Source organism: Sinohyriopsis cumingii, chromosome 18, assembly GCF_028554795.1.
Source record: "Sinohyriopsis cumingii isolate HCF-2022 chromosome 18, ASM2855479v2, whole genome shotgun sequence".
NCBI classification, from domain to species: Eukaryota; Metazoa; Mollusca; class Bivalvia; order Unionida; family Unionidae; genus Sinohyriopsis; species Sinohyriopsis cumingii.
Window position 1 is genome coordinate 75,285,740 of NC_142978.1, and position 25,820 is coordinate 75,311,559.

Here is a 25,820-nt window from a genome sequence, read left to right on the forward strand (position 1 = left end):
TCAGCAACATTAAGTGTACCATTTGCTGCATCAGCGAGCTTATTAATCGCTGCTTTATCCCTCCAATAACCTCTTGGGCTATAATAAATCGATTCCATTATTTTATAATAATCGGTTGATTAATGACCGGCTCCGAATAATAATTTAGCTTTCATTGCAGATCTTACCAACCAATTTGGTAATGATTCTCTAATACATTTATTTTTTTTATGGAATTTAACGAGAGAATCAACTTCACATCTGCATTTTTGTCGGTATTGCAGATCTTTACCTTTATAAGCTACATCATGAACGTGACATGCTTGATCAATAGCATTTATTGGATACTCTCCAGGTCTTGGTTGATCTCGCTCGTCAAGTCGGATATCAAGTCTAGTTCCATGACCACAATACTTATATCATGGAAGATGTTTTTCTCCTAGGTATATCCCATGGAGTTCCTGGCAATTTTTCTAATGAAGCAGCGATATCACCACCAGACACTTTGTGTCCGGAGATAATTTTATATTTATTTGTACCACATTTTAAACATTTACCTGTAAGTGCAAGCTTTTTATTTTTTGTTATTACTATTGTTAATCCACTTGTGGGGGTGGATGCTCTACATCGAACACAATATAAATTTATATTATTTGTTATATTTGTACAACATCGATGTCATTGATTTCTCAGCGACACGAAGGCAAGAGCCAGTCAAACAAATTTCAGCATTACCGAATTCCATCAGAATGATTATAATAGGTCCTTCCGGATCGGGTAAAACGCAATAACTGCTTAATCTGAAAATGAGATGGCTCAGATGGGATAAGTTGTATTTAGTAGATCCATCAGTTCGTGATCAGAAATGTTACGATGTACTTAAAAGATTTTAATGAAAATGCAAGATTGTTGGACGAAGATGGTGATTCCATTATTAATTTTATTAGCGATATTGATGAAACCCCATCTGTAGATGACCTCAATGGATTTATTAATAATTTAGTAGTATATGACGACGTAATGCTGGACAAACAATCAAATTCAGCTAGAATATTTTCTCGAGGCAGACACAAAAACACAAACGTGATTTATGTTACTCAGCGATATATAAAAATACCTAAAGTGATAAGAGATAACTGCAATATTTTAGCTATGTTTAATGAGTTGATACACATAGTCTGCAAATTATTCATCAGACTTGGTGTAGTGGGGATACGGACATGATTAGGTTCAAAACTTCTTTTCAAAACCAAAATCTGTTCCGCGGAGATTTATAACAAAAATTTTACATGATTCTCGGTCACGATATCATATTGGTCTTGGTAAACTCTTTGTTTGAGAGATTGATTTAATTACTTATACATTTATATCAGCAGAGGAGGTGCGACCTCAATGAAACGTCCGGTGGGTAAACAAAACACACATACAAATTTAGAAAAAACATGAACGGCAACGATAAAGTAACAAAACAATAACTCAAATAGAGAAACTCTCGGTAAGTTAGAGGCTTCGTCTTGGCGTTATTGACCTTATGTTTTCGTTTTCGTAGGAAGCTTTATCTTTTTCAAACATGACGTACTAGCAAAAGGTCTGTTCGCCTGCTGTTCTTGGTTTGAGTCGTATAATTTCTCACTGATTATTGTAAATCGCTTTGCAGAGTTCTTTCTGTACACTTTGTTTAGCATTTCCTTCTCATGCGTTTCTTTGTTAATTCCTTGGATTACAGCACAGTTTGTAATGTGGGTAACAACTCACTGATCACCGATTGTTTCTCATTTTTTGACTTGCTATATTTTCTTACTTCCTTGTATGGGGAAGGGGCTAATTCCAGCTATTGACATTAATGTGTGTATGTTATGTTTGTGAGTGTGAAAAAATGTTGACCCAATGAAATTGCAATGGGTAGAGGGGACATTTTACAAACTTTGTAAATCCTCTGAGAAGCAATTGTCCTTTTGGCAAAATTTGAATATAGGATAAACATTATTCCAGGGGTCGGGAAAATGTTCGCTGCCAAGTCACTTTCACCATCTCAAAGATTCAAATACCTATAACAGGTCTTCAGCATGTTTCTTCAATTCTTTTGAAAAAATTAAGTAAATCCTGAATATTCATATAATTTTGGATATGATTCTCAGCTAAAGATGTTTAAAAAGTGATATTGGTTTGAATAATTTGCCAGTGGTCATCTCTGCTCTGGTTATTGATCAATGGATCCAGAAATGAAGTGGTTGTCTTGTCCTTGCAGGTCCCTCCCATTGGGCGGATCATTATAGGAACTGTTCCGGGAACATGCAATCTCCTATCGATATTCCAGGAGAAGCAGATGTTGAATACGAACCACTGCTTGGTTTTATACAGTTCCACGGCTACGATGACGCTCATGTACACAGAGTTACGAATAATGGACATTCGGGTGAGTATCAACGGTTTTCACACTCTGAACACTTATCAAAGGACATAACCAAGGGAAATGTGTATTTATTTTGATTTTGTCTTCACGTATCTTGGATACGATAACCATCCAACTATCAGACGTTTGCTTGTCCATCTGTGTATTCGTCACGCTTCCTTTACATACACGCTATCGCTTTGAAATTTTATTCCCGCGACATGTATCACACCGCTCCGGTGGCCTAGTGGTTAGAGCTTCCGCCTCGGATGCGGGAGGTCGTGGGTTCGATCCCCGGCCAAAGACTTACAAAAATGGTACTAACATCTGCCTCGCTTGGCGCTCAGCATTAAGAGGTTAGTGTTAGGACTGGTTAGCCTGGTGTCAGGACTGGTCGGCCTGGTGTCAGTATAATGCGACTGGGTGGGACATAATGCTACATGTCTGCAGCATGATGCCCCAGTGCTAGACATCGCTATAAACTGTCACACTGCTGACATCGTAGCGATATGACTGAAATGGTTTTAAAGCTACGTTAAAAATCCATATCACACATAGACATGTATCACTGTTTGCTTGCAATGACATGTGGTATGCCCGGTGGCATAAAATAATGGTACTATATTCATGGACTTCACTGATCTGAAAACCCATAGGTCTAAAAAAAATGGATGAATCGAAGTTTCTGTCAACTGGAAACAAAGGCTGCAAACAAAACATAAACAAGAATAGTTTAATGTTGCATTACAAAATAAATTTCACAGATCTGCTTCCTATTTAAATGTAGATCATCACATGATAATTTCTGATTGGTTTAAGGACGCATTACTTCTTATAGTATAAACCCTTATATCCGTTACACATATCACTGTACCTGTTTTTCAAGCGGGCACTATTTTCATGGAACCAGGTTTCGTGAATTTTCGATGAAACAAGGTGTGATTAAGAACGGATTAATGGAACGAAAAACATATCAATTATATTTTTTATGTCTCTACCTAAAGCAGAATGTTGCCACATCGCATCATTAATAAATGTTTTGGGAACATTATTCAACTGAATTTTGAAAAATGAATGTGTTTGCTTGTATTATAACCAGGGTCACGAACCGTTCCAAACAAAAACAATTAAAAGGTTAAACAAGTGTCTGGTCCAGAAGCCGAAAGACACCCCTGGTATGTATAATATGCGTGTAGCCTTTCTTTCATAATATTACGGTTACGATGACATGCAACTGATGTAATAATAACATTCATATAAGTCTGTAAAAAGGTAATGACAACCGAAAGCAAACATTTAATTGGTTCTGTTTTCTGTACTTTAGAAAATGCATAAAGCATTCAACAGAATCAGTCCAAATTATTGTCACTCGTACTAATTAGTTTGTACACCTTACCGATCATAATACGATCAGAAAACCCCTGAAAAGGTACCTTATATCGTTTGGAATGGCAATTTGTTGGTTGTCTATGAACAGTTTTTGCTTAGAAATAAATTGCAGCACTTGTAACTCAGTAACCCTTTATCGAATTCACTTCATAAATGTGTTTGATTGTGTCTTTTGGATTTTAACGTAGCTTCAAGAATTTTAGTCATATCGTTCGTACTGCTGCAGTTTGACAGTTTAAAGTGATGTCTAGCGCTATGGAATCATGCCGCAGACGTAGCATCATGTCCCACCCAGTCACATTATCCGGACACCAGACTGACCAGTCCAAACAATAAGCTCCTAATGCTGAGAACCAAGCAAGGTAGCTGCTAGTACCATTTTTATAAGTATCTAGTATGAATTGACCGGGATTCGAGTCCTCGATTTCCTGCATCCGAGGCAGCCGCTCTAACCCCTTAGGCCACCGTTCGTTAAAAAAATTTTCAACACTTGTAACTCAGTAACCCCATATAAAATTCACTTCATATTCGGAATATAATATCATCGCATACACCCCTTCTATTGGTACCACCCAAATTGTTAGGTTCTGTTCCCAGATGGGACCATGAGTACAAGAATTGTAATGGAGACATTTTGTTTAACATTTTTTTCTGTTATGTATCGTAGTACAGCCTTTCCCTGATTCGTTTTGGATTTGGAATAATTTGACACTACACACATCCTTCTCTGACTACCACTCTTGCCCCTGGGGATTGTCGATAGGGTCAAGAATTCTAAAAGGGACACAATTTTTTAAAATTGTTGGTTCAAGCTTTTCTCATCACTTATGTTTCCATAAACTCTTTGCTAGTTACGTTTATGTTTGGAATACTACATACCCAAATTATAGAAATAATTTTGCATTACTTACAGCTCGTAATCCCTTACTCCATGTTTGTAATGTAATATCATCACATGTTCCCCTTTTCTGAGTACCATTTCTGCCTGTGAGTTCTGTCCGTAGATGGGGCCATAGGCCCAAGAATTATAATGAGGGCACATTGAGATTACAGCTTTTGTTTAATCTTTTAATCACTTATTCTTCGATACACCCTTACTCAGTTCAGTTCTCATTTGGAATATAATAACATGACATACTCCGCTATTCTCTATACAGCTTCTGCGCCCGGTTTCTGCCCTGGCTAGGGCCACGGGTTAAGAATTACTTTCGGGATACATTTGGGTTTAAGTTTATTTCTTCACTTATTTTTCGATAACCCCTTAATCAACACACACGTAGGCCGCATGGATTTACCACTGCTGCTACCTCCGTTTTCTGTTCTTGAGAGAGATCACATGATCAGGAAGTACATATTGAACTCTTTCAAGTTTTTAGTTAAAGGTATTTCATCCGTGTTATTTTAAAAGATACTTTACCATATTCACTTTATATTCTGAATGAAATAGTATACGTTCACCATCCTCCCCAAACCACTTCTACCTCTGAGTTAAGTCACTAGGAGGAGATTTGGGGTCATTATGTAGAACAATTTCAAGTTAATAAAGTTTTTAATCCATCTCCCATGTTTTAATAAACATTTACCCAATTCATTTCGAACCAAAACTTACCTTTTGCCTTATACCGATGTTGTCTCTGGATTGATTTTATTTCCAACCTTTAAGAACCCACTCGCATAGTTCTTCGGGGTATTTTACATGATTCTATATTTCATGTCTCCACAAATCAATGTTACTGGTTGGGTTATGTCCCTTTTGGGCCAATGCGATCAAAGGGGAGGACACTTTTTGACTGATGTCTTCTTCAGTTCATTGCAATAAAGGTTCACTCAATGTGATGCATATTTAGAATATAACATTATCACATACTTAACTATCACACTATACCATTCCCGCTCTTGGCCTACTTTCTCTTGGATTATGTTCTAATGGTCTACTTTCTCATGGGCCACTTTCACATAGGCTAATTTCTGAGATGGGACCATAGGGTCATGACTTATATTTCAATACTTTCTACATTGAACTGGAATATAAAAAATCTCTCACTTCATGCAAGTAGGGAAAATAGTCGATTTTGCAAGATTGAATTATCAATTATTATTTTTTTACTCCTGTCATAGACATTGATAACATTATGACCAAAGAACATTATCCGTCTTCTTGTCAAATGCATCGTCTAGTGGTGAACATGGCGACCTGTCACGCAGGAGTGCCAGAACTGAAACCTACAATGCAGTTTTTGTGCACATTATTGTCTGTGCGAATACCACCATACGCAGCAGAATATAGACGGTACAAAGCTCACATTACCACGCAGTATATCGTAAGAAGCCCACTACTATTTCTTGAAAGTTTGCACACTTTAGCTAGCTAATACTGTTAAGCATATAATAATAATAATAATAATAATAATAATAATAAAGCAAAATTGCTTGTCCCAATTAAATAACAGATATATGTCATCTTGTTGGTGAATAATTCAGATATTGCGCCCATGCTATGAATTATATCCGTTATTCACATGATGCAAGCAAATATTATATACGTACTCACATTAGCACTCCTGCCTTTGTACCAAGTCCCTGGTTGGGGCCCCATGGGGTCATGGAGTTATACCCTTTGATATACTAATATCTCGTCTCGGGAATATATCACTTTTTCGTTTAAAATACTTTCCATGTGGTGATGAATAAATCGTATAGTCGACCAGAAATTTTATCAAGTTGTCGAACAACATTTGCAGCATTACTTGTATGTTCAGCTATATCTTTTTCATCTCAGTATATCATCAACAAATACTATATCTGAGTAGACTCTTTAGACTTTTAACAAGTGTAATTTTGATCTATTTTTCTGTTGCAGTAAAAGTTGATGTCAGTGGGAATTCTTATATCACAGGCGGTGGACTGGGAGTGAGATATAAAGTATCCCAGTTTCATTTCCACTGGGGCGAAACTTCAAAAAGTGGCTCTGAGCATACATTAAATGGAATCGTTCATCCCATGGAGGTAATCTCACAAAACGATATAATTTACTGTCATGCAGAACTCCATCATTTTGTCGGGAGTTCAGTCAGAGCTTACAACTTTGTTTCCATCAAGAGCCCAAGTAAAAGTTAAAATGATGAAGGTGTTCCTCGCATATTTTTTGTATTTCTCATTTAGAGGGACAGCGACCCTGTCACGGAATAAGGCAAGATAAGAACTTTGTGATACCTTAGAACGGTTGTATAATTGACTTCACTGACGCTTACACGTGTTTTTTTTTAGTGCTTATCGGACTCATATTGCGATGTGCAGGCACGGTGATCCCAAAATATTGTCAGTAGGTTTCTGCTTCAGATATTTTACTACATTAAGTAGTTCTATTTCTAATTGTATCTATACTTTAAATGACTCGTATGGATATACCATTTTATCTTTTATTATTTATATTTAGAACTCTGGTAAATTGTACCGTGTTTGGGTATGGACAATAGTAGGTTTTATGTAATTTACCGTTAAGGTGTTTATATCTGAAGTATACAATTTAAGGTAGTATGTATTTTAATGTATATATTTACCTTAATATATGAATGGTGTACCCAGTATGGATAACGTTATTAGAAATGTGTGCTGGCATTATCGGAATATCGATTGCATCTTTGAAGAGAAATGTTGAATATAATAGGGTAAACGTTTGGTCAGCACGTACAATGTAAAGAGGAGAGTGTACCCGACAAGGATATACCTTTATGAATGATGTGATGTGTCTTAGTGTCTGAAACCCACCGTCGGAAAAGTCCAGTTCTGTTACCGAGGTGTATCCGTGAACTAGTCACTTTAATCCAATCACTTCGGTTCTAAATAACCTACTTGAATTGTTGTGCCGTATTTCTGCATGCGTATTTAAGAGACTAAAAACTTAGTTTTTCCTTATATTAGTTGAAATAAATTATTAATCTTCAGGTTTAAAAGAAAATACTGGCTTGAAAAAGTCTCAGCTCCCTCCCCTAAATTAAACAAAATGGTTGGTCCCTAATGGGAGTCGGGGTGATTGACTGAATCCTTGTTGGTCAGTACTTCCATATATTCATGTGACTTTAAATGAGGAAAGCAGACACTATACATTGTAATTAATTCTAAATGATAGGAGTACCAGGATTGCATTATTATAATTTCAATTCCTTAAACTATTTAATCAACCGCCACACGAATCGGCAATTTTTTATTCGATTTTAAAGAACTTCACCAAAAAGTGACAAAGTCCAAAACATTAATAGTTATGTTTGAGGTTCGCCCTTAAACACGTAGCTGTATCGTTGATGCTACTCATCCATAACATCACTGACCATACTATTTTAATTGCTTGACCACTATGGTTTGAAGACAGCTGTGCATGTTCAATAAGCTACATATATACGAGTGTTTGTTTTAAAAATATGTTGTACATGTTTTGGACCAGGCAATTTTGAGGAATATTTTGGAAATTAACTGTTCTAGTTCAGTTTGTACCTATTATTTGACAGTAATATATCTAGGTTCTCTTTCTAGTTGGAGTTGATTTCATTGTCTAGTTTCTGCTGTGCTCATTTCAAGTCAGAACGAAAAAATACAAGGTCAAATGACTCCAAAAATGAAAGAAACTTGAAAACAAAATGTATCGTTTATAAAAGAATACAATACTACTTTGGTTCGAAAAATTCATCGTATCAACTTCTTGACCATTTCAAGTCATACATGGATTTTTATAGTGCAAGGTGCACATTAATTCAACACAGTGCAAGTTTGACTGGACAAGGCGGAAGGGTCGGGGGTAAAAACAAATGAACAATGCATATTTTTACTCATGGGCCATAAGCGAGCTGTAGTTAGATTTATCGAGTGATCATAATTACTGTTGTCAAAACGCCAGAAATTTATATGTGTGCAGTTACATTAACCTGCATTATAGTCTATTGTATCTGGGAAATGCTAAGTGACCGCCAACCATTCCTATCGAGTTATTGTTAAATGGTATGGTGTCCTCGGAAGCTACTACTAATTTTGGCAACAATAGATTAAGCTGAGCATCAACTTTTGTATGAAGAGTCATCAAATTTGATGGTATTTTTCACATTTGAAATCAACACAGGTAGAAGGTATATGTATGTAGACGTGGCACAATCTTCTTTTCTAGCCTGAATTTTCTGACCTTTCCCACCCGGTAGTAATGGTTAGTAGATATCGATTTGAATCAGGCCAGGTTTTTCACTTTGGCTTTTTAAAGAGACGAAATAAATTCTAATTTTATAAATTAGACAATTAAATCTTTTTTATCGATATAAGGCAGGTAGGATTCCATACAACCTCACTTAAGTTTTTGGTAGCCTCTATCAAGCCAACATGAGTCTCTTGTTATGAAATCATACCGAAACAGTATCCTGACTCACAAAGAAATACTCCAAGTCACAAAGGACCATAACTTTATTAAGAATATCATTATGTAGGAAGATAAATGCAATCAGTTATTTGCTCATGGCTATTATATTTCGTGTAAAATTTCATGGGTCTAGGTTGTAATAGATTTGTAGTGTCGCTCTAAAACGAATTTGGGACGGATGCATGAAAATATACCACATTCAGCTGTCATTGTGTGAGTATTAAACACATTTAGCTGTCATTATGTGAGTATTAAACACATTTAGCTGTCATTGTGTGGGTACTAAAAAGAAAATAAGCAAATGAGAATTTTGTAGGGAAAAAAAACGAGTTTAGAGTTTCAGATTAAACTTAAATTAGATATTAGAAGATTAGTATTGCATATAATGAAAACGTATATATTTTATTTTGTTAGCTTATTTTGTAAGTTACCAGAATCCTGTCCCCCATTAAAACTATTCCATTCTATCCTTGCAGCTGCACATTGTACACACTAAGGAAGAGTTGGGCAGTATAGGTCAGGCTGTTCGCAAGTCCTACGGTCTGGCAGTCCTGAGCTTCTTTTACAAGGTAAAATTGCAGAAACGCTCCGATTAGGTGATCTACTTACCCACAGAGCCAAATTAAACCCTGTGGAGGCCCTTAGGCAGTCGAAATCTTGGTGCCCCCCTCACAAATTATCTCCTAATACATTTAATCAAAATTACATTGATCATTTGTCGATGGGCCCCTAGCCGGTGCCTACTCTGTCTATTTGGTAATCGGGCACTGCTTAGGCCCCCTCCAGCCCCAAAACAGATATGCACCTGTAAGCGAGTGATGAAAATAAATCCATCTTAATCAAAACACACACGCAAACAAAACAAAATGATAAGGCATTTTAATTAAGATAAATCTGCAAGATTTGAAAGTTTTAACAGCATTGTTTATTAATTCTCTTTATAAGTAATACAGATCCTCACAACCAACTTAGTGCTACTTTACATGCCGTAGAAGTTCGTGTATCGTTACATAGAACTCTATCGCTTTGTTTAATGCATCTCCCTACAGTATTCCTATCAATCAATGTAATCTTGACTATCCTGTTGAGGCGCCTTTGTTTTCTTGGCGACTTTAGCGGCCACAACATATTTTGGGGCTGTTAAGATATCAACAACTTTAAACTTGCAAGAATTATAGTATAAGCAAGGCTTCTTTTTTTAATCTAATACAATTCATGTGTTACACTTCCTGATACAAAATATGTCCCCCTGGTGTTTTCGTGAATTTAAGGTACACAGGAGACCTGTAATTATTTAGTCATATTTGTCGCTATTTTAGGCAGTTATCAGTGCCAATCATATTGTGATTGTCAGAACTATTGAAATGCAAGGAGTAAAAGCTTGTGTACAACTAGCGTTTATTGACGTAGATGCAGAACCCTTAAGACACCTGAAATGTCAAATGAAGAAAACGGGGATCCTGTGTTCGTATATGTGGGCTTCTGACACAATGTAGCCACTGTTGTGCTGATGTGTCATAAAATTCTGATAAATGCAGTTACAAAAAGTACAAGTGAAGATGATAACTAATATTATTCTGTATCATATTTTAGATTAGAGTACATGCATAGCATTTGGCTGCATCAGGGCAAGATCTATTACAATGTCTTAATTCCTGTTAAAATCGTGTTTTTGAAGAAAGGCTAATAGTGAGACGTTTTTTAAAAAATACTTTTTTATTTTCAATTTGTAACAAGCTTACTAAATACAATTAGTTCTACGAAGCAAAGGTGGGATGGGGTGTAACTGGACGTGAAGTGGTTGTTGGGGAGGGAAGCTAAACTTTAACCGGTTTCTGCTTATACTGGAAAACTCAAGCACAGTAATTGTTACAGCCGTATTTCATATAAGCATAAACATAATTTAAGAAAGCAAGTTTATAGAAATGGCTTCAAAATCAAAATATGTGTGTTCGTCTTAAGATAACAGAGCATTCATTACGACCCAGTGGTTTGTCTTGGTGGTTGTCTTATTCTTGTTACGGACAAGAGCAAATTATTACGGATTTTGTTTTTCAACCGTAACGTAATTTATCTTCCACATATTAGATACGTCAGTGGCAAATGTCAAAACCCTTGATTTAATATAAATCTTGAAAAATGCAGATTGAGGAGCAGATTGGAAGATATTTCTCCGGTAATACAAGTCGTTAGTAAGCTCGAAACATGAGTATGGCTATTGTTTACGTATTAGCATGTAACTCATACCTGCAGATATTTGATCTAATCCACAATCAGCGAACTGTACTCTGATTGTATTTAGAATTTTTCCTTTTCAACGCATCTGTGTTGAGGGAAATGAATCATCACTTTGTCTCAGAAAAAATAAATTGGCACTTCCTCATGCTACCAAACTATCTGCTAATACATCTAACACAGCATATGATACGTTCAGTAGCCATATTTCATTCCACCGTTTGGCAGACGAATTAATCATCAGTTACAAACATCAAAAATGAAAGTATATATATTGCAAATATTGCTTAATTCGGTATTTCTGAATTAACACCGTGGGTATCAAAACGTCGAAAATACTATTTGACCTATGCAAATACAAACTGTCCTCAACAAATCCTCTTTTTTTTAGAATAAATTCAGTGAAATCAGACCCTCCTGTCGTAGCCATACGTTACTGAATACAAAGGGTTCAAACGAAGGAGACAAAGCTAGAACTGCATTTGCAGCACCCGCATAGCATGATCTCGAGCCGGTTATTGGAGAAAGCATCAGTGTTTACATTCTCAACATTTTACGATGACCTGAAGACCTCTTAAAAATAAATTCATCGTGTTTTCAGATCGCTTTCCACACTGAAAGCCTTGCAAAGTCTTAAACCTGATAACCCGTTAATATCTCAGGTTACAAAAACATAACGTTCTCATTCAATACGTGAATAGCTTTCTGTAATGTTGGTTGCCAAGTCTCCTGATACAAAGGGTAATCAAAGAGCAGACAATGCAGCCAAAACTGCCCTATAGTCAGCCGCGCCGAATGAAAGTTTCCATATATTGACTTCAAATACTGTATAACTCGGCATACAGGTCATACTTGGTAAAATATTAGGAATGAGTATTGGACAAGCAAACTTTAAAACACGTTCACTACTGGAGAGCGGCATCCCGCATACAGAACAAATTCGAGAGTTCAGAAGGTAGTGTGTGAAGATTGCGCATCGGAACTACATATCTGACTCGTGCAGACCTCCTGAAGTTTTAACATTGACCGGAAAGGAAACGATGCTAGTGTCTACTGACATTGGATCACATTCTTGTCGAGTGTGTCGCCTTCCATTCTGAGGGACAGACGTATTGTGATGCGTACAGCTTGCAGAAACCGCATGAGAACGTATCTCCCTAGAAAGTCTTGGACTTTTAAGGGAATGCCGTTTTTTACATAAATTTAATTATGTTCAGTGCTTACATGTGTACCATTACCTATTATTTAATATAATTTTAAACAGAATTTTAACATCTTGATGTTTTATATTTTATCACGTTATTCTTAATGTTTTCATTTATTTGTATGAGTTTATCTTTCTACGTTTTTATGCAATTCATTTTTGCATTTTTCTAACTTGACCTTTAGTTGGCATTACATAGCCACGTTTATGCTGAGTTGCTGAAAAACACTACACACACACACACACACATACATACATGCATGCATACATACATACATACGTACACTCTTTCCCTCTTCCTTCTGTATTTGCAGTGTATTAAATTGTATAGGTACTTGAAAATACGTTTTGAGTTTATACTTTGAAGGTCAACGATTACATCATCTGTAATATTCTTGCTCATAGAAGACATATACGTTAACCCGTATCCTAGGTAACGAAATATTGACGAAAATTAAGTTTATGCCTAAGTGAATAAATTCAAGCTGAATTTTATTCCAGAAGAACAATAATTGGTATAGAATAAAGGACATTTCAACAAATCTGAGATTGTTATTGCATATTAGAAAGCATCTTGTTTTGTAAAACAAATAAGTATTTTCAATAATTATATCTTCTTAACTGTGCAACTGAAGTCAAAATACGTAACGACTTAGGAGTACCAACATTTTAATTGGTCAGACAAAATATTATATGCAAGGTAAAATGACTAAGTGCGTTCCAATAGTTTGGTATAAGATGCAAAAAAATGTTGGAAAATTTATGTTTATTAACAAGTTTAATATAAAAAGACCTGTATATGAATCGTGATTAAAGGGCTCTGAAACTGAAGCTGTCTTCATCTATCGTCAAGATAAAAATATTTTCTAAACCAAGTGAAATTTGGCGGATACGGGTTCTGGAAACGTTCCGTAATATTTCCTTCTGTCATCGATGAAATAATATTTGAAGTTTTTAATTTCTCTCCATTTTCTAAGATGGGCTCATCATTTCTTATATACAGATGTATTTGTATTAATCTATTTTAATGAAACATGTTCTTAAATATCCCTGATGTTCATATTTCCACAATTTCAGGTGAAAAACGAAGACAATCATTCCTACAAAAAGTTCCTTGACAAACTTACCGATGTAGAAAATTCTGGTAATATTAAGTTTAAAATATATTTTAGATGTACCATAAAACATAATACATATGTTTTATATCATTAGTGGAAGGCAAAGGTTATGATTTTCAAAATAATTTGAATATTTTAAGAATGAGGTAGATGTTAAATTATATACATACGGGTATTGATTAGGCAGTTATACCTTTCATATTTATGTTACTTCTGTAACTTCTTTCAGTTGAAATTTAAATGCGTTGCGAGTAGTATGAGAAGGTGCGTTACTGGATTTTAGTTTTAATTTTAAAATAGTTAATCCGGTAATAAACCGGTTCCACTCATAAAAGATTTCCTTTTTAAAGAGTGTAACAATTAGAGAAATGTCGATTTTTCTGATCAAAACCTTTCGTAAGGCTATTCATTTGATGTTCGTGGTAATTTTTAAAAACAAAATAGGACAAAAGTTGGAAAAAAATTAATGTTTTCATCAATTTATTTGTATGTACGTAGATAGCCTAGCCTTCAGACTGTAGAATGAATGTACTACATATACGAATTTAAACAAAATTGCATTTGTGGCATTTAGCATCATGGCAATGTCGTCCACAACCAAAATTGTAAAATAATTAAATCTTATTTTGGAAAAATGAAGATGGAAATACAATACATATTTCGAAACAGTAACAGTTGTACTTATTGCTGAAAATATCTTGGAAACAGAAAGCACTGACAAAACATAAACATAAATATCAGCGACTTAGTAGTGGTTGCTTTATGATGATCCGTAGTTTTTTTTATGCTGCAGGCTCGCTAGTTACACCAGGCATTGGCTTAGCCGTTTTATGTTCCTGTTGTTAGCTGTTTTGACCATGTCGCCGAGTTTTAAATGATATAACCGATACAAGCAACAAACAAACCCAAACAATACCAAAATCCTTTTTATATTCATGTTTGCTATGTTTTCATGTAATACTTCGTTTATTAGAGGGGTTTTTTATCTATGTTTTTAACTTTTACTCTTTAATCTCTTGTGATCAAATTCATCTGTTAAAACTTCCTTCTATGCCCTGCTTATTTGAAAGAAACAGCTTGTCTTTTCTCTTTGAATTGCTACTTCGTATCATTATGATGGTGACTTGGAGTCGTCTTCTGTTGTTATTTTCAGTCATTTTTAGAGAGGCTTTCTTCAACCGTAATTCCAGCTGGGTTTTCTTTTTTTTTAAAATCGTTTTCTACTCTTTTATAAGAAAAATATATCAAGAATTTAAGAAAACAAAATGTGCAAAGGACATCATATATTATGAAACATAGTGAAACATGGATACTATTTATAAACATACATGGAAACATGAGGATAGTAAAAAAATAATTAACATTGTTGGAATGTATTGTTTCTGTTATGAAAACGGTAAGTATCACTATTCTTTGCTAATATTCACGAATTAAAAGTCACAAATAGTCCCAACATGTCGTTAATAGTCGCAAAATGTTTCCTATAGTCACTAAAATGTACTTATTTCTTATTTGCTTTAGTTTTACTACTGAGTTCGAATACAGCCATGATTCGTGTTTGTTACTGACTGCGAAAACAAATCTTTGAAAGCTTTTAGTCACTATAATTATCTCAGTTAAAAGGGTTGAAAATATAATCCAACATTATCATCAAAATCGATTGTCATTGTGTCAGTAGACCAAAATAAGTTTTGAAAAGTGTTGCTTTAAATATTGTACAGATTGACTTCAGAAAATAAATGGTGGTTATGTGGGGTGCAGTACATGCACAAATCAACACTAAGAGAGAATGGAATATAAATGTTAGTGTCATCAACGTTAGTAGGATGTGAGTGTGGAAAAACAATTAAACCCACTTACATCCACATATATAAAATTTGTTTCTCTTTGATATCTAAATAATATCTGACACTTTAATACACTGAATCAAGAGTCTTATGGAATGTTAATAGCCTTGGGATACCAACAGTGATTTAACGTTGTTGACTTCTATCTCTTTTACATAAAACAAAGTTTTGCATAATACATTATGTAGCATAACGACGTTGAACAAACGATTTCTAGGGATTCAACATTGAAACAAATTGTGATTCAGACATTGCTGGGTTTTCTCTTTTCAAGATTGAAACAAACTGCTTAGTAAATACATGAGCTGTAGTGATTCAACAATGAACTCTATATCATTAACTTTTAAAGATTTATTGCATAATAAATAAACATCTATTAGCGTTTTTGGAAGGAGTGAAGATCAAATATGCATTGAAACAAAACATGGATGCCGTAGATTAACACCAGACGAAATGATTCAGCGTACATCATTAGATTAAAACATTCAGCAGAAAAAAAGCATCGCGTTTAGATTTATTCCTGAGTGGTACAAATGTGATATCTAAAAGACAGTTCGGTGGCTAATGTGATAAAATAACAGACGAAGATCATCATTAATGGAGAGGAAATTCATCTAAGACAGTTGAGAGGTTGCGGTGATAGTTACAATAATTAATTTGCATGTTGTTTTTGTTTGTTTTCGAGTTTAAATATGTACGTGGCATCACTGATTTGTTGTCTGTGAGTACTTGAGTGGCTAATCAAGCCAATTTTGCTCTGAACTCTCTGTTGCAAATTTAGACAGCAGTTGCCGCTTGGGTTTGCTTGAATATTAAAGGATGTACTGCAGTTTTTAGATTTCAGCTACACCTACTTCTGCACTGCCTTTGCAATTCTTCTGCGTTTAAAGTCTGCAGCTTCAGTACGGATGAGACTCATTCAAGTTGAGCAATCCTGTGTGAGATCTTCACAAGACTCAGGATCAATGTTGAAGTGGTTGAGCGATGACTTGGGGGAATCTCTGAGTGAGACCAAACTTGTCACAAGTTGAAAAGAAATGGTACATACTGTGTTGCATGTATGTCAGACTCAGATTTGGCTTTTGTCAGGTCGATGAATGTCGTGTAAAAGATGGAGTGCTAATTTTGGTATTTATTCTGTAATTCACAAGCTGCAAACACCATGTCGGTTGTTCCTTGACCATTTCTGCTCTGGCAGGAGCCTTTGATTAACATTATTCACAGGGTTATTCAGCAGAATTCTGGCAAGCATTTCGCCCACAGCTGTTAACAGGAAGGTGATGCTCCATAGTTGTCCTATTATTGTGTTTTGCATTATCTCTTGTACTCCTTATGAATAGTTGAATCCATCTGTTGAGTCCTAGCCGATAGATGCATATTCATCGTGAATAGTGTTGAAGTGTTCTACCCATCATCGAAGAATCTTTCCTTTGTCAGTGAGCAGCTTGTTGCTGTCAGCATTGTGTATTAGAGATGTTTATGATAATTTTGGTCAGTAGATTGTTTGCATTATAAAGTTGTTCGTATCATTCCTGTCTGCGTAGGGCTCAATTTCATTTGCCTCACGGCTCAGCGATGAGTCCTGCAACTCTGTCAGTTTTCATTGGACGGGCAGTCCTCTTAATTTTATTTGAAGTCTGTCTTCTTAGATGATAAAATGTTGTCTTCTAAGCAGGCCTTCTATAGTCGCTGTTTCTCATTCAGACGTCTCTGTATGGAAGCATCGTTCTAAGCAAACCAACTGAGGGTGTTAGGTGCAGCAAGAGTAAGCGTAGTCTCTGATGGACGCCCAGTTTTCCTCGACAGAGAATTAATGTCTACAGGTTTCAGGTTAAACATTAGCTTCCACTACAAAAACTATACACGTTAGAAGATTAGAACGGTTTCAGAAAATACTAGACAATATTATCACTAGCGATACAAATTAAGAAATGGTGAACTTTTTCGAAGTATATCCATTACATAGTAATGCAGAAAAGCGAAAAACAATGTTAAAAGCCAAAGAATAAACAATTAGCAATTAGTTTCACGGGAAAATCAAACGTTTGCATTCCTTCACAAACATCCGAAACATTCATACATTTTTCAAGAGGATCAGAGGAAGGATAGTTGATTATATTGCATAGAGAGCTAGAAGACTAATAATCTGAGATATTCGATTCTGTTCAATTTTTATTGTTTATTGTTCAAAACCCGTGATAACCACTAGAAAAGAAAACCGTCCTATAGAAATCAACGAGTTTTATTACTGTGTTGACGCTAAAGATTTCAGTTTTTATACTGACGTTTTTTGATGAACTAAATTAAGTTAGAGATATACATGTATATAAAACAATGTTAGAAAATGTTATACAAAATCATAACAAGTCGAACAATAGACTAAAGCCGTCAGGTTCGCATACATACGTCATTAGTTATATGTTTATTAACATGTTTTAAAGGCAAATAATGGCGGGTACATTTATAAACCTGCCCGGATGGATATTTATTTTAAAAGAGCTTGTGTTATCGTTAATATGCCAACGATATTTATTTTACCATTCGAACGCTATTTTGAATTTTAGTGATTGATTTAATTGGGACTCAATTCAAGTGTAACATAAAAAAGGAGACGAATATATTTCAATGGACATTTACGAAATTATAAAGAACTAAGTACTAAATATTGTTGTTTTAATTAGAAAGACTAAACAATACAAAAACAACGTAAACTTAATAAAAAACATTCAATGATTTGAATTATGGCGATGTACACTCTCTTCACGCTGGCATAAACATTATGCAGCGACTGATAGGCAATATAGTATTTGTGTTTGGTTTGGTGTTTTATTTTAAAAGTTTGTAAAACAGCTTTGAACTTTTATTTATTGAGTATTTAAAACAAAATTCTTTTGGAGAGCAGGTCTTCAGATTTATAATGTAGCCTGTGATAATGAAAAGATAAAATCGATTCCTACCAAAGAATGAAAATTGTTCAGTAAAATACTAGTGTAATTAGGGTGAACAAAACTTAGGCAAAGCAATAAACAATATTGGACTTTGTTACAATTATTTTGCTGCTTTCAACACGATTTTAGTAAATCCAATCAAATTTTGTATGCTATCTCAAGCAAAAGACACTTTCAGAATAATTTATTTAAATACAGACAGATAAGTAGCAGAATGCATTCTACTTTCTTCGTCAACAAAAATGTATTGAATAGAGATGCCGATGGAAATCCCCAAATCAACATTCTCTCATTTATGAAAAAATAAATTACCAAGATGATTCATCTTAGATAACGAATAAAAATATTTTATTAAATAATTTAAGTATTTTATTATTTCACTCTGCTAAAAAAAAAGCTAATATGCATCAATACATGTATCGATGCATTTATCTCATACATTTGGGTAATAATAGATTCTGGATGAGTCCCTTTACAAAATCGGTTGTGGTCTAGAAACGTAAAAGAATTTTCATTCCATCACGCTTCGCTGCATATAATTAATGCTTTTGTTTAACACCAAAATAGGCCATTCCGGTTTTCATCCAAAGAGCTGAAATTTCCCTATTCCTTTCTGTCTGAAAAAAGGAGTATGGATCAATACGTGTTTTAAAAACCGATTTAGCCGTTTATCTATACTCTCGAAATGCAAATTTTGATAATTCATCAGAAAATACAGTATGTCAAACTATCGCTTTCGTATAAATATAAATATTATTCATGTCTTTGTATTTAAACCGTGCAACTCACAGCAAGTATTAAATATATTTGGTTAGAGATGGGAGTGTTCCAAGCGTTTTATACATTTAGTATTATCTGATAAATAACTGATGCTTTAACTACACTGATTAATTGTCAAATGAACGTCTCAACTGTAAAGTATGAGAACCTATAGGGAAAGAAAAAAAACAAAAGAAATAATATGAGTATATTTGGTCAGGTCAGAGTACAAACACTCCGTCTATGTCCATGAAGAGCCTGTTACTAGGAGAAATGCAGAACCTGCAGTTTTACCGCTACAACGGGAGCCTAACTACACCCCCGTGTACTGAGGACGTAATCTGGACTGTCTTCAAGAAGCCTATTGAAGTTTCTGAAAAACAGGTACTTTATAAATAGCATATTTTTTTTATAAATAGTGGGTGGATATATAATTAAATGACTGCAGAGACGATCAAAATCATTATGAAAAGAAACTAAGCGTTTCGCGGTATGTGATAACATTTTCTGCAATTATTGCAAAACAGAAGATGTATTATGCAACAAATTAGATAGTCATTAGTTTCATTCAACTCAGTTACATTTTTCTTTCCACATGTGATTATATATGGCACTCATCTTCACCTCCATCACTGGAAACGTTAAGTGTTTGAACACTATTACAATTGATATTCCATACAACTGACATTGGAAGTTTGAAGGACATAAGTAGATTGGACTTTACTTTTTTAAGACAAAATTTAGTATATAAACACTGCCTGCTCTTCATATGTCACACACCGATTTGGAAACTGCAGCGTAAAAGTCCATTTTTGCTGCAGTTTCCAAATCGGTTTTAACTAACCCATGTTTGTACAAGTATTGGAAATAATGTGGCAGAAAGTGATCATGTATCCCGACGTAAATGAGATTTAGTTGAAACAACAAATTTGAAGATTGAAAATGTCTAGGTGTATTTATTGTCTCCTTAGTTGCGGCGCAAAGTCACTATTAAAGGGCAAGACAGAGAAATGAACATTCTTATAGTACAGCCCTTGAATGGTAAACCAATTAATTGAATATGTGATAGCTTGTACATAATTATGGGCGACCATTTGCAACCCACGTTGTAGGCGACATCTCTGTCACCAGGAAAGTATTACTAAACCTAAAGCATTTATGGTACGATCTATGCCACCAAGACCAACCAATCCTCCAACACTTCATAAATTTGGTCTCTTTTAAACTGATTAGTTCCATTTAGGCACTGTGGGACTCTGTACTAGGTTTAATATTTACATATCTCAGAAACGGAAGAGCCTGACAAAATCTAAACCTTGGCCTCTCCGAAATTGAAGATTTGACAAAAGGAGTGTTCCACTGAGCTTTGGCGATTGGACGTTTTGCTAAAACACGTTGCCTCTCTTTTGTGAAGTATTTTACTTAGATCAAATTACAATGAAGACATATATTAGAATGACCTCAGCAAGTCGTCACAGCAAAACGAAGTAAATGTGCGAGGTGTTTGTAGCCATTTTGTTCGACTCCTTACATACATACTTGTCCGCCGAGCTTGTTAGCCTAGAGATATTATTAAAAGTGGATATAAATGGCCTGTTAGCATAGGCGCTTATTTAACGGAGATAACTCAGAGCGCTACACCTATAACTTATAGTCTGGTCTTGTGTACATTTTTATCCCGTTATTACATTTTGAGATATGTTTTTGTAGCATAGCATCCATGATAACGTCGTAATGTATAGAGTTCATTATCGGTACTCATAACGTCATGATTGTGATTTCTATTCACTCTGATAACGTACTAATTTGCACCCTACCAGCTCTACTCAATCGGAACTTACTCATCCTTTTCCATCACATGCTTAAAAAGACTCGGATGTATATAAAAGGAATTTTAAACTGCCCTCAAGCCGTGGTCGTTTTTGCGTCGAATTAACTTCATTTACGTCATAGTGACTAGATGACGTGTCATCACTACTTGCAATATAACTAATAGTTTAGGGCAATCGAAACTGAATAATTGTTTTACATTTTCTATTACAAAATTGGAGGAGTAACATTCAAAATTATCATTGCCAGTATTTCATTCATTCTTGAAATGTCTGAGTGTTTCTTTCAAAGCCCATCATTTTATAAGAATCTGTTCTTCGCACATATAGCCTGATGTTCTTCTGTCAAAAACATAGTAATTTGGAGAGTATAACTATAATTATCTCTGAGTCTCTTTCACACAGTCGAAATTATTCGACTTGATTCAAAACGAGACGATGATGTTCTGAATGCATACCCTAGAATATACGTATGAACTAGGCATGTCGCTGATGGGACCTACACTGTAAGGCCGCAGTTTACGCGAGTAGAATATTCCTTTGTAAATAAATATATTGAGCTTAATAGTCCAGCTTAGGAGGGAAAAGGAGCTGTTTCACATTTTTAATGTATTGAATTATGACTAGGTTTGTAAACTACTTGTTAATTTTGCGACATCCGGGTGATTTTGTGTACTGATTTTTGGCTCAGAATGACAGTAATAACACGCCGATACTAAAATCTAATCATTATCTCGGTCTCAGAGCAATTTTTGAAACAAATAAGTTTACCTCTTGCATATACAGTACTAGAATAGTACAAATAAAGTATGACATAGACAGAAAATACTGAAATAAAATTAGAAAAACAACAATATTTTCTTTATTCGCAACCGATTTCCATAATCTATGCGCCAGAATAGCTTTCTTCGTGTAATTTTGTTACTAAACAATTTACATTTTAATATCAGAAGTATTTATAAATTATCACACAGTATCAGTATTTAAAAAATTGTCATGAATGCATGTTCGCCTGTGGTAGTATAATGTATATTTAATTTGTGGTCTTGACCTTGGTCCATAATTGAGGGTAGGAGTTTGGTCTACCTGACTAATGTCAATATTTTAATTATCTTTACTTGGGTTTGAGTTCAGAACCTTGGTTTTACCTTTAGAAATTTTATTTACTGCTTAATTTTTGTCATGATGTTTTCTTGAATTTAAAGACTGGCCTTCTTTACCAGTTTGGTATTTTCTGGAAGTGAACATTTTTACGAATTTGATGGGAATATGACCCATCATCCTGGACATTTTGTTGTGGCATAGGTCAGGTGACGGTATTTATCTAAGTGTAAATTTTGTAGGATGATATGGCAACAAATAATTGAGTGAACATTGCAGGGTCAGCGTGAAACATAGCCAATTAAATTGCTGACTGTGTTTAGGTAACGTGTTAAGGCTACGGTCGTGCTAAAATACATTGTTTTAATTTCCCTAGTTTGGAGATTGGTTGAGTTTTAATCAGGGTTCGTTGATAACGGTCAGACAGATGGACAAGTCAAAGTGAATTAGGAGTCTATATATCAGGAATTGGCTGGAGTTGATGCATAGAAAACATTGTTTTCTTTGATATAAACTGTCCAAGGGATGGGTGTCTGGACGTTTGTGAGACACATAATCTAAAGGTACAGAGACGATTATGCTACGATAGAAACAAGCAAGTCTCGAGAGCATAGGTATTTGTCTTGATCACATCCAATTTTCGTTATACAAATTTGTATTTTTTTTGTTTAACGAATTTGTTTTAAATTCATACACCATTTTTTATATGAATTTGAGAATGTTTGCTTTAATTTGTTGTTTTGATTGTTATTGTAATCATGTATTCTAAGAATTTCGTGAGACAATTGTATGAAGTTATTTTTCTTCAATGATATGAAATGTGTTTGCTAAGAATCGAGTATTCCTATATCATAGTATGTTTAGACCGATAGATTGTTAGTTTGCAAACAATGTATTTAAGGCAAAAAGTGAATTTCATTGACTCATTGGTATAATTAAGATCTGAATTCTTTTTAACACAGACATCGAGAGCCTGTGGTCGACATTTAGTCCAGTTAGTGATTTATAGTCCACAGCAGGGCATAATGGTTTCTTAGGAGGTATAGATTACGTTATAGTTTGGTTAGTGATGCTAAAAATAACCCGTAAGGGAGATACACTAACCTTCATGTACTAGGGTTTGTTTATCAGCGCTTCTTGGTCCCCCTATCCATTGATTTTTTTAAAAATATTTTGGTCTTGGCTGATGTGTGTTTACTACTGAAATTCCTAGATTTCTTTTGGCATTGAACTTAAATGCCGTTGAAAATGTAGTTTCTATTTATTCACTCACAGTTGAAGGGTTGGTGGGTGTGTATCTAAAAGATCGAAATAAACTGAAGAAACATTTAATGTGAGAGGATAGAAATTTATGCAAGCTGATCTATGTAAGGTAATGTATTGCATTGGGTTGATTTTCATCCAATATTATGTATGCAGGTTCGTGGACCTTCCCAATACTATTCAGTGCTTCCTGTATTAAAAGGCACACTATCTTCCTTATACTTGCATTAAGAACCACAGAAAGGTTTTGGGATCTAAACACCTGTCTTGATTTATTCGCAGCTCAGGAAATTCCGGAGGCTTTACTCCAACGAGAAGACATCTACCACTGGGAGATATGAGCACATAAGCGGCAACTATAGACCAGTCCAACCACTCAACGGCAGACGGGTTCTCAAAAATTTCTAGTTTCCAGCTGCTCTAGGACCTGATCTCAAGACTAGGAACCATTAACTTATTACACATCTTGTTCGTCACATCCAACATCCAACACATCTATAAACTTCTCAGCCTGAAATAAAGAATTATCCAAAATTATGCTGATTTTTTTGTTGATCTTTGTAGCTGGCAATGTCTATTTGGCATACCATGACTATGTTTTCGACAGGAACCGAACTGAAGTTGCATATATTTCAAATGCATCACTTAAAATATTAACAGAAGTATTAAAATACTTCACAGTGATTTTGTCAATACAATAAGTCATGTTGTCGTTTTGATCAATTCTTTAAAAGTTAGTAAATGCATGCCTTTTAAAGCGAAATTGTTAACACCTGTCCCGCCGATATAATTAGGGTTACCAAAATAATCGTCTTTTAAAGGCGGTATGTGTTTTAGATAAACATGTGCATTTGGAAGTATGATCATGGATATAGGTGCTTGATAAGCTTTGAATGGATTAAGAAAATATGGCAATATAAATAAGGTGAAACCCAATAAGAAAGAAAGCTTGTTAGATATGTATATTTTTCTTACTGACATCGCGTCAAGTCACTGTCGTTGCATTAAAAATAAAATGTGAAATATTTGAGATATTTAACATTAAGTCCCTTGACCAAGGAAATGACAGTCTAACTATATTTTTGTATATTTATCAAGATGGAATTTTTTTAGGAATTTTTTTTACAAAGTGCAGAATTTAGGATTTTAATTGTAATTTGTATAATTTTCATAAAGATGATGGTTGTTATAGCTTTTCATGATTTCTAGTATACGAATGCAAAGTTTTTTTTGTGGAGTTTGTAATTTTTAAATCAATAATATTTTTTCGAAATATTGCAGGCTATCTCTTTAATATTTGAAATCAACATATCACATTTATTCTCTGTATGTTCGTTTGCATCACACATAGGTTTGACTACATGTTTACTACATCCACATGTGTAAACAAAAATACACGTTATCTCTTGATACAGAGATTGGTAGTTTCATGTTATGCTAATCAAATTTTTTCACCTCTCTAAACACTGTTGAGTTTCTCAAAGTATTCAACTGTGTCATTGCTTTTGTAATGTTAAAAACGATATATTTTATATTTGCTGTTGCATCTGTTTTTGATGGAGTGATTTATACTAATTTAAAGCATTACAAGTGGAATGCCACGCATTATTCAGTGCTTTGCTTAGTACAATATGCAACAGATATCCCCCTTTTGATCTATTTTATCACTTTGCTATATGAGACAATTATGATCCCTCACAAGAATGCTGACTTGATCGTAGAATTTGTGGCATTCCTTATGTTCCATTAGAAAAAAGAGGGAATTTATTTTCTCTTTGTTTTTCTATCTCTGTTTTGTGGGAGACATGTGTACTAGTTTAAGACATTACAGGTGGCACGCAAGTTTTATGCATATTGGTGAGGTCTCGTTTGTACCAGATAGATCTTTTTGTTATATTGTATCCATTTTCTATATGGGAGGAGTATGATCCCGCACAAGAATCTAGCTCGTGACATGGCCTTTATGATAGTAGCGAGTATTCGTATTTCCTACATATGTTTGATGATTTGTTGAAGACCGTTTCTAGCATTCGCGAAATGTTTTGAGTATAGCTGAGTAAAGTCCCATGCCCGTGGACACACCATGGTAGCCGATCCAGGCTGGCCTGATTGTGGTAATCGAGTCCAATCCTTAACCAATGAGCTGAGGTGGCTCTCAGACAAGAGTCTTAGCACAAAATGCTTAACATTCCGCGATAAAATTAGTTCCTTGTCTCTTACAAGAAAAATGTAATTTTCATTTTTATTTTTTATATGATAATTACACCAAACTAACATTTTTCGTTGTTGTACAGTCAAAGACAAGTTTTCAAATGTCTCTTTTCACTTGTTAATAACCGAAATATTTGGCCGGCACCA

At 34.8% G+C, this 25,820-nt stretch overlaps 1 protein-coding gene across 1 annotated transcript; it reads left to right on the forward strand.

Moving 5' to 3' along the window:
- Nucleotides 1-400: 400 nt before the first annotated feature.
- On the forward strand, nucleotides 401-23,870 carry LOC149777000 (carbonic anhydrase-like). The gene is made up of 7 exons (XM_089941368.1): nucleotides 401-422; nucleotides 2,228-2,395; nucleotides 6,621-6,766; nucleotides 9,635-9,727; nucleotides 13,675-13,741; nucleotides 19,490-19,653; nucleotides 23,745-23,870. Exons 1-7 carry the CDS (start codon nucleotides 401-403, stop codon nucleotides 23,868-23,870), a joined length of 786 nt encoding a protein of 261 aa, XP_089797494.1.
- Nucleotides 23,871-25,820: the final 1,950 nt, after the last annotated feature.